Source organism: Phascolarctos cinereus, unplaced genomic scaffold, assembly GCF_003287225.1.
Source record: "Phascolarctos cinereus isolate Bilbo 61053 unplaced genomic scaffold, phaCin_HiC Scaffold_4;HRSCAF=312, whole genome shotgun sequence".
NCBI lineage: Eukaryota > Metazoa > Chordata > Mammalia > Diprotodontia > Phascolarctidae > Phascolarctos > Phascolarctos cinereus.
The window spans coordinates 571,900,491-571,912,806 of record NW_027555847.1 but is presented as its reverse complement, the minus strand read 5'-3'; the positions used below and the strand labels follow the sequence as shown (position 1 = coordinate 571,912,806).

Genomic DNA, 12,316 nt, shown 5'->3' with positions numbered 1-12,316 from the left:
ATAGGATTGATGTACCTAATAAAAATTAACATATCAATCAAGCCTTAGTTACAACGACTAGTCTGCAGCCTCATTAGGTCTACCAATGGTTCTAACATGTAAGAATTCTGAAGAACTGAAATTTAAAACAATATATTCAGGTAAAAAGATGTCTTAAAAGATACTGTATTACTTATTAAAATATACTTTGTATATTATGTTAAAATCAAACTTATTTATCCTTACCCTTTTCAGCTTACCTGAAAGAACACATATGAGAAAATGACAGTTAGTCTTTATATAAGTTTGGTGATACAATAAAAATAAACCCCCTTTAAAATGAGTTATTTTCCAAGAGAAATATGCACTTCTAGGATTGCTTACCACCTGCTGCACTCTCCCTTCCAGGTGGAGGGTTTTTACTTTCAGGAGTGAAGACATCAGATTCCAAATTCCAGTGGGGTAAATTCTATAACAATATTTGTTTCAGGACAGACTTAATGCTAGGTAAGAAGCTCAGCTACATTTTCTTAATTTTTATTATTCACTAAATATGCTAATATACAAATTGTATACGCTAGTAAGCAATAATGCTTCAATACTTCCTTTGCCCTTTGCTTATTATACTCATTGCGGTCATTACTATGGTTGGGGAGCAGACAAATATTGCTATCAATCCAATACAAACCTGAAACACTTGAGTGAGCTTTTAATCCATAGGAAAGAGATAGAGACTGGACCTGTGATTTCACTGATGTAGAGAACTTCCGGACGAAGAAATTCCTTCTACCATTGCAAAATGGCACCTTCTCTGCAATTTATAGTCTTAAATAGTTGCCTAGCACACTGAGGGGTTAAATTACTTGCCCAGGGTCACACAGCCAGAATAGGGCAAAGGTGGAACTTGAACCCAGGTCTTCCTAGTTCAGAAGCCAGCTCTTTCTTTCTCCACTATGCCATACTTCCTTTTAAGCCAAAGGAAAACAGGTTTTTAAAGGGGCTTATGTTATAATTAATACAGCTGTATCACAAATAGTTTCATTTCCCTCAATACCCTGGCACTTAACTGCATGTTCACTAAACCTTCTGGGGACCACTATCACATCTGAGATGCCACAAAATCCTTACCATATTTTGTATTATGGTAATTTGATATTAAGGGTAAGAACTGCCTTATATTTTTTTTGTATCCCTATACAGTATCTTGCAGATACTAGGTGCTCAAAAAAAATTTTGCTAATTGATTTGTTGCCTAAGTCCTTTGTTGTGAAGAGTGAAACAAGAAAAAGAATACTGCCTGACCACTTTAGCGAAGCCTTATTACAATTAGAAATATGTTTAGAGCACAAGAAAAAACTGATTTCACTTTGTGAGAAGAAATTACATTTCCATACAAGGAAACTGAAAGGAAAGTAGCTCTAGGTCAAGAACTTCAAGAACCAGCTAAAATTGGGTGAAACTGGTTGTTTGATTAAAAAGGCTGGAAGTTGGACAAAGGTTAAGCTTTACTCATGGGGTGCAAGCTTAATTGGCTCATGAATACTAGCTTCTCCAACTCTGGGTGAGGTTAAGATGCCATTTTCTAAACATACATATATGAAGAAGGGGGGTAGAACATACTAAGGGGAAGATGTGATGGTCATTTTTGGGAAGTCTGCAACCTGTGCTGACTTCTACCAATGAAAGTCGACTAGGAGGGATATAAGGTTTGTTCTCACTTCTGTAGGGTGTGTGTGCTCATCTCAAGCTCCACAACGTAGTAAAGGTTTCAACTGCTTCACTCATCCTGAGTCTGTCTAACTTACTATGCCTATCTGGACAACAGAGGTTATTTCCAATAACTTGTTTTACAAATCCACCAAGTGGAAATTTGATTAAACCTAGGAATGAAATAAAAAAGAAATCTTAACAGTGTGACTCGATTCCACTTGGCAATAGGTGTTGCTATACTTACAAAGTATTTTAAGTTACAACTGATGTCATACCTCATGAGGGATGTTTGAGATTGGAAGATGACTGCCACTGATCCCACCAAACGAACTTCTTTTCCCCATTATGTTGAAGTTGCTCCTCTGTTTCTTCAAAATCCTCCTATACAAGTGTAGGACAGGTACATTTATGTAAGTATTGTCTTATCCATAGAAGTAAAGCATAGGCTTCACTCCCTGTGAAAGGATCCTCTCTTCTAGAGAGGATAAGGAAGTATTAAGAAGGCAAAACAGTTGGGATACCAAGTTGATACTGTAAGGAACCAGCCAGTGGAAAGAAGATTAATAGTAGTAAGGTGACACTTTGAAGATAGGTAGAAGCAGATAGGAAAGGTCAGACTGACAAAAGATCAAAAGAGGAAAGGGAGAGATGATAAATTCTGGAAAAAAAAGGCAAAACAGGGTGAGTTATTTGGAATTGATAAAAGTCATGGGTTTTGTTTGCCTAAAGTCCATTACAATCTACACAGGTCATAAAATTAGAAAACAGGGCAGGCACCACCTACTCAATGCAATAGGAGGGGTACTAAAGGTCCACCTACCCAAAGATCTCTCCCCTTTCAAGAATTCTAATAAAGGGCAATTTTGTTCATACCTCTTATGCACTTATCATCATCTATTTTTTGTTATGGTAATTTGTTACCTCCTAGGTTGTAAACTCCCTACTAAACTTATCACTGTGAGGTAGTTGATAAAAGTGTTGTTATGCTCATCTTAACAGATGAGGAAACTGAGGATCGAAGAGGAAAAATAAATATTCAAAATAGTAAGGGGGTGAAGAATTAACCCAAGTTTCCTGAATCCAACTTTGGCATTATAAAACCCAACTTTTACTCTATCTCTGAGGAAGGTATCATGCCCTATTTCATTGTATTCCTCCAAAAGTATCTAGTACAGTGCCTAGCACAATGTCTGGAACACAGAAGGCACTGGATAAATGTGGATGAAAGAATTCCCCACCCCAACTCCTCTCACATTGCCAAAAATTCCCAGCCTTCTTTAATGATATTTTGTAAACATGCCTATAAATTGAGAGTGCCTGATAAAGTTAGAATTGCTTTTAAAACACTACAAGTGCCACACTAAAAAGCCTTCAGAAACCATGAAATAAGTGGATTCTGGTACATGATGAACATGGAGTTTTGTATTAACTATTAAGTATATAACTAGTGTCACCTAGCAGAAGGCCCAATGCATTGCAGTGGACCATTGGACAGGTTCCTATTACTAGAGATGAAAGACGAGGAAGGCGGGTGGGTTAGGTTAAGAGACTCAAGGGCCTGGGGGGTGGGGTGTTGGAAGACAAAGGCCCATAGGAAAGGGCCCTGGGCAAGAGTCAGTCCTGGGGGAGCCAGCGAACCCAATTTGGCATGGTCAAGGTCTGAGCACCAAAGACAGTCATTCTGCTGCCTAGCTTTGTCGACAATGACGCCCGGGGCTGGCTAAGTGGGTGCGCCTGGGCAGGGGGCTGCTTGAGAGATAGGGGGTGCTGAGGCCCCTCAAGGCGCTTCCTGCCCGGACAGGCGCGGGGCACGAAGGCAGCAAGTGGCTGGCTTGGAGGGGGGGAGAAGGGGTTTCCCGGGGGGGCCGAGCCCCTCTTACCCCACGGCGCCCTGGGCCCAAGCGCCGTCCCCGACTTCCTCAGCCGCTTCCAGGTGCACTACAAAGGCCCGGGAACACACGCCCGGCTCGGCCATCCTGAGGGAGCAGCGTGGGGAGGTGCACGGGACCTCGTCGCCATAGATGGACATGTGGGCCCCGCGGCCCGGCGCGGTTGAGGGCGCCGGGCTGGACCACGCGCCTGGGGAGGTGACCCCTGGCCGGTGACTCGGCGGCGACGGCTCCCGAGAGGTTTTCTGGGCCTGGGTCGCTAGGCAACCACAATTGCCCCCGGCCTCCTCCTCCTCCTCAAGGCCCCCGTTCCACCAGCCCGGGGAGCATTCGCCCGGCCAGATCCAGGAGCCCAAGCCCGGAAGGGCCGTCACCACTACCTCCGGAGACCGGAGGAGCCGCGGGGAGGCAAGTGCGGGCCTGGGGCTCGGAGGAGCCTCAGTTTCCCACCTCTGGAATAAGTCTGCAGGGCGACGGCCAGACAGAAGCCTCGTGGGCTCTCGAGGGCGGGGGAGGCCCCACACCTCTTCTGGAGGTGGGCGCCCCCGCGGGGCCCCAGCTGACTGCCCTGCCCGAGCCAGCCCGGCATTAACGAGGGCCTCCCGCTGAGACCCAGCGACCCGCTGCTCCTGGCCCGGGGCTGCCCGACCAGCCTATGGGAGGCCCAGTCACAGTCAGAGGCTGACTCGCAGTCAGTCCCCTAGGGCACCCAATCACCACGTGCTCCCCGTCACTGCGGGCTCCCAGGCACCACGTGCTCCCAAGGCTCGAGGACGGACTCCCAATGACTTGGGGCCCAGTCTGGAGTCTCCTCCTGCCTGTGTTAGGTCATTGAGTGTCCCCCCCCCCCATCACTGCCAGTTCCCTAACAACACATGCTCCCCCCAGTCACTGTGTGCTCTCCGTCACTCTGCTATCAGCAACTTCAGAAGTGCTCCAAGCTGTGAGGTCCCTGCTTCCTGCAACACAGCCTTCAGCAACTGGACGCTCCCAGGCACTCAGCTCCCAGTGAACTAACTGTTATTATGCTGTCAGTTGTGTCTGGGCCTGGGGTTGTGCAGACGTGAGTTCAAATCCGGCCCAGAGACTTGCTAGCTTTAACCTTCTATCTGCCTCCCTTTCTTGAACTCTAAAATGGAGAGCATAATAGCACCTACCTATGCACTGCGCCCCCTAGCTGCCCATATATAATATAAGCACGCTACTTCCACTTACTCTTCTCCCATTAACTACGCTATTAGGCATTAAGCTTGCTGGTACTTTCCTTTCATACTGTGCTTTTTATTCTCTGGGATCGTACTCCCTGGCACTGTGTTCCCACACTACTACCCTTCCAGTGACTTTATTCCCAGGTACTAATGCTACCAGCTATTTTCCCCTCAGTGACTCTATTTCCAGGCACTTCTTCCATTTTTATCATTAAATGCTAAACGTTTTAGGATGATTTTACTCAGTTGGGTTTCCTGCCAATCTTTCTTTAAGCTTGTCTTTTCCTTTCGCTGCTTCTTGATGGTTTTTATGAGGTAAAAATTGACCATAATCTTCTAATATCAAACAATTTTATGTTCTTTTTAAAACATTTTTATTATGAACCTGACAAACATCAACAAAAAATATTTCCTTATAAAAAGAACAGGAAAAGAGGGTTGTATGTGACACAATCTCTATTACTTAAAGGCTTGTAAATGAATGTTATTTATTTTTATTTTTATTCTGAATATAACAAGTGCCCCCAAAAGGAACATTTTTATATACAAAGTATATGATAAATTTAACACATTACATTTAAAGCTCTCCTGCTTGCCTATGTTTCTTTGGGCTTCTTTCTATTCTGTTTTTTTTTAACGGGGCAATTAGGGTTAAGTGACTTGCCCAGGGTCACCCAACTAGTAGGCATCAAGTGTCTGAGGCATATTTGAACTCAGGTACTCCTGACTCCATGGCCACAGCTCTATCCACTGCACCACCAAGCTGCCCCCTATTCCATCCATTTTTAAATACCTTCAATGACCCTCTTTTCTTTCTTCTTTTATTTTAGCAACAGTATTTCTAGATGCCCTCTCCTATCCAAATCCAGCTCTCACCCCCAAATAAAAGAAAATACAATCTTTATAACAAACATAGTAAAGCAAAACAATCCACATGATTGCTATGTCCAAAGATGTCTCATTCTATACTTTGAGTCCATCATATGTCAGAAATGTGTAGAGTGCTTCATCTTTGGTCTTCCTGAGTCATGTCTGGTCATTGCAGTCATCATAGTTCTGAAGTCTTTCAAAATATTTTTTCTTCATAATGTTGTTACTGTACAAATTATTCTCTTGGTTCTGCTCAATTCACTCTATATCAGTTCATATAAATCTTCCCAGATTTCTCTGAAAGGGTCCATTGATCATTTCAAACTATTGAATTACTCAATATTTCATGGGATGTTCAAGGAGGAATAGCGCTTCTGCTGTGATGGCTTGCCAACCTCTTTTCAGGGCTCCTCATTTGCCTTTGGTATGTACCTGGTACAGCTCTTACCTGTGGCTCCAAGAAGCTATAGCACCCACAGTGGCCACACCCGAGGAAATCTTCTTGGATAGGCCTCAAACCCATCAATGATTTAGGGGGGTGTCTACCCCAAGCATGTGAAGACTTCCCTGGTAGAATGAGAAGATGAGAACAATTTGTTCCAATGGCCATGAAGGTGACCGAAGTACGTGCTGTGAAGCACTTAGAGTTTGGTCATTCATCAAAGATGCCAAATTCATCCATTTCATCCCAGCCATCACCAGTCATCTTGACTTTTGTCTTGCCACTGGACTTTGATGACTCTGGAAGAAAGAGTGAGGCTGACAGCTTTGTGCAATACTGCCTCACTTAAATCCAATTCATGCATGAGTCAAGACATCACCCTGTGATGTCATCAGTCCTCTTTGAAAAGGAAGGACAAACAACAACAACAACATATCATAATTATTCCATTTCCCAAATAATGGACATACTTCCTTAGTTTCCAGTTCTTTGCAACCTCAAAAATAGAGTTGCTCTAAATATTCTTATACATATGGGGGTCCTTTTCCTCTTTCTGTGATCCCTTTGGCTATGGGTCTAATAATTATATCACAGGGTTAAAGAGAAAACACACTTTGGTGACTTTGAAGGGATAGTTCCAAACTACTTTCTAGGATGGCTAGACTAATCCATAGCTCTACCAATTGTATGCCAGTATGTATGTTTTCCCATGCCCTTCCAACAATTGTCATTTTTCCTTTATTACATATTATATATTATTACATATATGTATCTTTGCCAATCTGATAGATGAGGTAGAACCTCAGAGTTGTTTTAATTTGCATTTCACTAATTATTTGAGATGTGGTTCATTTTTTCATGTAACAGTTGAGAATTTGGATTTTTTCCCTCTGAGAACTTTGTGTTCATATCCTTTGATCATTAATCTACTGGGGAATGGCTATTATTTTTATCATTGGTAGTACCAGATATCAAACTGGAAAGAGGTTGTTTTAAAAAATTGATTTAATACTGATTTAAAAATTAAGAGGTTGATCAGTGGAACAGATTAGGTTTGCAACATACAGAAGCAAGTGAACCTAATGTAGAACTATATGTTGTCATCATTGTCATCATAGTAGTAGAAATCATATAGTGCTTTAAGGTTTGCAGAGCACTTTGGATTTGTTAACTTAATTGATCCTCATAACGACCCTGTGAGATGCTGCAATAAGCTCTAAATGGACACATAATCTAGATATATATTGTCACATTGTATATAGGGGAAGACTTCATGACCAAACAAGGGATTAGAGAGGATCAGAGATGATAAAATGGACAATTTTATATACACAAAATTATTTTTTTTGTATGAACAAATCCAGTGCATCTAGATTAAAAGAGAAACAGTTGACTGAGAAAAAAAAACCTGTACAGAGTAAGTTTCTCTGATAATTTCTGACTTATTCCAAGACATTTAAGGAATAGATTTAAATTTATAAGAAAAAGAGCCATTCCCCATTTCATAATTAGTAAAAAGATATGAACAGGCAGTTCCCAGGGAAAGAAATTCAAGTTATCTATAGCCATATGAAAAATACTACAAATTACTAATAATTAGAGAAATGAGAATAGATTAAATTCTAGAGAATAAAGCAACTCTGAGGTTCCATATCAGACCTAGCAGACTGGCAAAGAGAACAAAAAAAAAATGACAGTTATTGAAGGTAGAGGGTGAGGACAGCCACACTAGTGCACTATTGGTTAAGCTATGAATTAGTATATCCATTGTGGAAAATAGTTTGGAAATATGCCAAATGTGCATATCCTTTGACCCATCATACCACTATTAAAACTATGCCGCAGAGTTTGGGGCGCGGGGGGAAGCAAAAGGTCCTATATGCTCAAAAAAATTTATAGTGGTTCTTTTTGTGGTGGCAAAGAACTAGAATCTGAGAGTGTCTATCAATTCAGGAATTGCTGAACAAATGATGACATATGAGTATATACAATGGAATATGATTGTGCTGTAAGAAATAATGGAGGGGATGAATATAAAAAAAAAACCTGGGAAGACTTGTATGAATCAATGCAGATCAAAGTGAGCAGAACCAGGAGAACAATTTATATGATAGCATTATGTTAAAAAATAACAGTCTTGAAAGACTTAAGAACTCTGGTTAATGGAATGATCAATCAATGATTTCAGAGGCTCATTAATACACATTGCCTGTCAGATGATGGACTAAATATGCAGAAGGAGATACAAAGTTTTGGACATAGTCAAGATGGGATTTATTTTGCATCATATACATATTTATCATAAGTTCTTTTTTTTTCTTTCCATTGGAATGTGAGGGAGGTAGAAGGAGAGAAAAGAAATGATTTGTTAATTAAGAGGTGGAAGGACAGAAAATAAATGTTGATTGAAAAAATTAAAAAACAAACAATAAAATGAAATGTCACAGTTTGTACTAGACCTGAAAATTAGTATGAGGTCTGGATTCTACTTTCCTCATATGAAGTCATTTAGAAACTCTCAAAAATAATTTTAATTAGTTCCTTATATATTTTAGATATCAGATCTTTATCAGAAAAATTACTGCAAATGTTTTCCCAGTTAACTCTTCTGCTTATAATAATAACTGCATTGATTTTGTTTGTAGAAAAACTTTTCAATTTTATGTGATATAACTTGTTTCAATTTATCTTCTAAGATCTTCTCTATTACTTGCCTGGTCATGAATGTTTTTCCTATGCATAGTTGCAAAGAGTATTTTCTTCCTTAGTCTTCTAATTTTTTTTAAATTATGTGAGCTTTTATATCTAGCTTATGCATTTATTTGGAGCTTTTTGCTGTATATGGTGGGAAGTGTTAGTCTAGGCCCATTTTTTCCCCAGACTGTTTTCCTATTTTCCCAGAAGTTTGTTGAAGTGAATCCTTAAAACATAGAAAAGTTGATCCATGAAACAGAGTAAGTATTTAACATACATAATATGAATATGAATAAATACATAAATGAACATAGTAACAAATAAATGCATAAGCTAGATATAAAAGCTCACAATAGTTTTAATGAATAATATTTTAATGTACCAATAGTTTTAATGAATAATATTTTAATGCATAGTTTGAAATCTGATACTGACAGGCCCTCTTCCTTCCTATCTTTTCCCCATTATTTCCCTTGAATCTTGACTTTTTGTTCTTCCAAATGGATGCTGTAATTTTTTTCTAGCTGTCTAAAGTAATCCTTTGGTAGTTTGATTAGTATAGTATTGAATAAGTAAATTAATTTAGGTAGTATTGTCATTTTTAATATTCATAAATGTTCAGCAATATAGGTCCATTTACTTAAATGTGTCTTTATTTCTGTAAAGAGTATTTCATAATTGTTCTCTTAAGAGTTCTTATGTGAATCTCAATAAATGGATTCCTAAATGTTATATATTCTTTAATGATTTTGAATGTCATTTATTTTTCTGTCTCTTCCTACTGAGTTTTGCTGGTAATACATAGAAAGGCTGATGATTTGTGTGCTTATTTTATAACCTGATACTTTGCTGAAGTTATTTCAATTAATTTTAAATTAAATCTCTTAGGTTCTCTAACAATAATATCGTCAGCAAAAGGAAATAATTTAGTTTTCTTTTTTTCTATACTTATTCCCTCAATTTTGAGGTCTTGTCTCCTTGCTGTAGTTAGCATTTCTACTACTATGTCAAATGTAGTGGTAATAATCGATACCCTTGGTTCTAATGGTCTTCTTGGAAAGGCATTGGTAGTAGATCTATCTTAGATGCAAGTCTGGCTCTTGGTTTTAGATAACAGTACTATATACTATATTAAAGATTCATTTATTCCTATGCTTTCTGATGTGTTTTTTTGTTTTGTTTTGTTTTGTTTTTTTAGTGAGGCAGTTGGGGTTAAGTGACTTGCCCAGGGTCACACAGCTAGTAAGTGTCATGTGTCTGAGGCTGGATTTGAACTCAGGTCCTCCTGACTCCAAGGCTAGAACTCTATCCACTGCGCCACCTAGCTGCCCCTCTGATGTGTGGTTTTTTTTAAACATAAATGAATGTTGTATTTTTGAAGGGTTAATGTATAAGATTTTCCCTATCCACAGCTGAAGCCAAGGGACAAGGAACTTTCCTAACATATTGTTCTGGGATTTATTTCAACCCAGACCCACCTTGGGGAACTATTCCTTAAAAACAAACAAACAAAAAAAAAAACAAGTCTTGAGATAAACATCCAGGGACTTGGCCAGTTCCTGAGTATTGACCCAAGAAATTTTTGACATAATAAAGAATGTTCTTGAGGTTGGCCAAACCTCTCAGGTCCTTAGGATTAATCACCTGTTACTTGGCTCCCTGCCTTCTTTGTGTAAGGACAATAAAAAAGGATCTTTCTTGGGAAAGTGACTTTGGGAGTCTCCCTTGGAGAGGACACTCTGCCATAGGGACTTTCCCAACTGAGACCCTGACGGCTGTGATACAGGACTCCCCCAGCCAGATGTTTGGGAGTTGGTGCTTCCTCAGATTGGTGATGTATTTCTTCTTCTTGATCTCTCTTTCTGTTAATAGTCTTTGTTTCTAAGATTGTATAATCATATGTAATCACATTTGTGTGCATGTATGTTCATGATTATTATCATTATTAAATCATTTATAAGCTAGGAAAAGTATGAATGTGTCTTTGCGGGTACAGATCCGAACCCATGAAACAAATTATAAGTGCTGCACAGGCCGTAACACCTTGCTGTTACAATTTTGTAAAAAAAAAAAAATGCATCTATTAGTAATTTAATTTTGATTATTTTTGTTATTAACACGACCTATAATGTTTAACATTTTCCTAATTAAAGCAATCTTGCATTATTGGCATAAATTATTATTTGATCATAATATACAGTCTTTTTGATGTGTAGCTCTCTGCTAATGTGAGATAATTAGTTCTACTGCCCTTCCTTTATTTTTCCCCCCTAGCATATTCCTTTTTCCTTCTCTTTTCTTTCTTCTCTTAAGATCATCAAAATGTAATAAAATTCTTTCCAGGATCTTTGTTTTATTTACTTCCTCTATGATCCTTGAAAATATTATAGTTTTAACAAGACACTTGTTTCTTCTCCCCTTGTTACAATACAAACATCATCATCATATAGTTAATTGCTCAAATGTGTTTACTTTTTCATGGTGTTGATTCCTGTGTTTACATTCCAATGCATGTATTCAGCTGTGTATTCTTCATCATGAATGCTTAGAAGCTTTCTATTTCACTGAAACTCTATTTTTTTTTCTCCTCTAAGGTTAGATTCGGTTTTACTCTGTAAATTATTCTTACTCTTAAGTCTGTGTCTTCGGGAATGTCTCCTCCCCTGTATAATATCCAGTCTGTATGGTTCTGTGGTTCCTTGGTGCATGAATTCTTTCTTGCTAAATACTTACAATCCTTTTTCTTTGACCTGAAAATTCTGTATTTAGGCTATTACATTTCTGGGACTTTTCATTTTGGTGTTTCTTTCATGAGGTGATTAATCGCTAGATTCTATTTTCACCCTCTAATAGTCTAGATAGTTTTCATTCCTGATTTCTTGAAATATGGTATCTGGGGTTTGTTTGTTTGTTTTAATGGTTGAAGTAGTTAATGATTCTTACATTCTCATTTGTTTTTAATAGTAGATAACTTACATTCTTCTAATATTTTTTTCAGGATTTTAATTTATTTTGTTCTACTATTTTTTGTTGTCCCGTGGAATCATTGATGTATGTCTAGTCCAAATTAATTTTTTTTAAATTTTTATTTTTTAATATAAATTTATTTATTTTCAGTTTTTAATATTTACTTCACAAGATTTTGAGTCCCAAATTTTCACCCCATCTCATCCCTCCCCCCATCCCAAGATGGCATGCATTCTGAATATCCCTTCCCCTAGTCTGTCCTCTCTTCTGTCTCTTCCCCCCTTCTCTTATCCCCTTCCCCTTCTATTTTCCCGTAGGGCAGGACAGACTTCTGTACCCCCTTTCCCGTATTTCTTATTTCCCAGTAGCATGTGAAAACATTTTTTTAAACATGTTTTTAAAACTTTAGGTTTCAAATCTTCTCCCTTCCTCCCTCCCCACCCACCCTCCAAATTAATTTCCAAGAGTCTGTTGCTTGCATCAGGTTTTGTATCTCCTGTGCTAGGCTGCTTATTTTCCTTCCAATTCTTTCCTCAGAAGCTCTCATTCTTTTCCCA

The 12,316-nt window shown here is 38.8% G+C and overlaps 1 protein-coding gene across 2 annotated transcripts in view; it reads right to left on the bottom strand.

Annotated features, from left to right (window-relative positions):
- Positions 1-12,316, bottom strand: part of FAM217A (family with sequence similarity 217 member A) — a 58,377-nt gene that overhangs the window by 19,804 nt on the left and 26,257 nt on the right. Inside the window, exons 1-3 of one of the 2 annotated variants that reach the window (XM_078153630.1) lie at positions 3,570-3,824; positions 1,965-2,070; positions 364-448 (exon numbers count right to left, since the gene is read on the bottom strand). In XM_078153630.1, the coding sequence (XP_078009756.1) occupies positions 364-448; positions 1,965-1,969 (90 nt within the window). In that variant the 5' untranslated portion in view covers positions 1,970-2,070; positions 3,570-3,824. Of the gene's footprint in view, positions 1-363; positions 449-1,964; positions 2,071-3,569; positions 3,825-12,316 lie in introns of those variants that run through there. The other variant, XM_078153631.1, reaches the window with a different exon arrangement.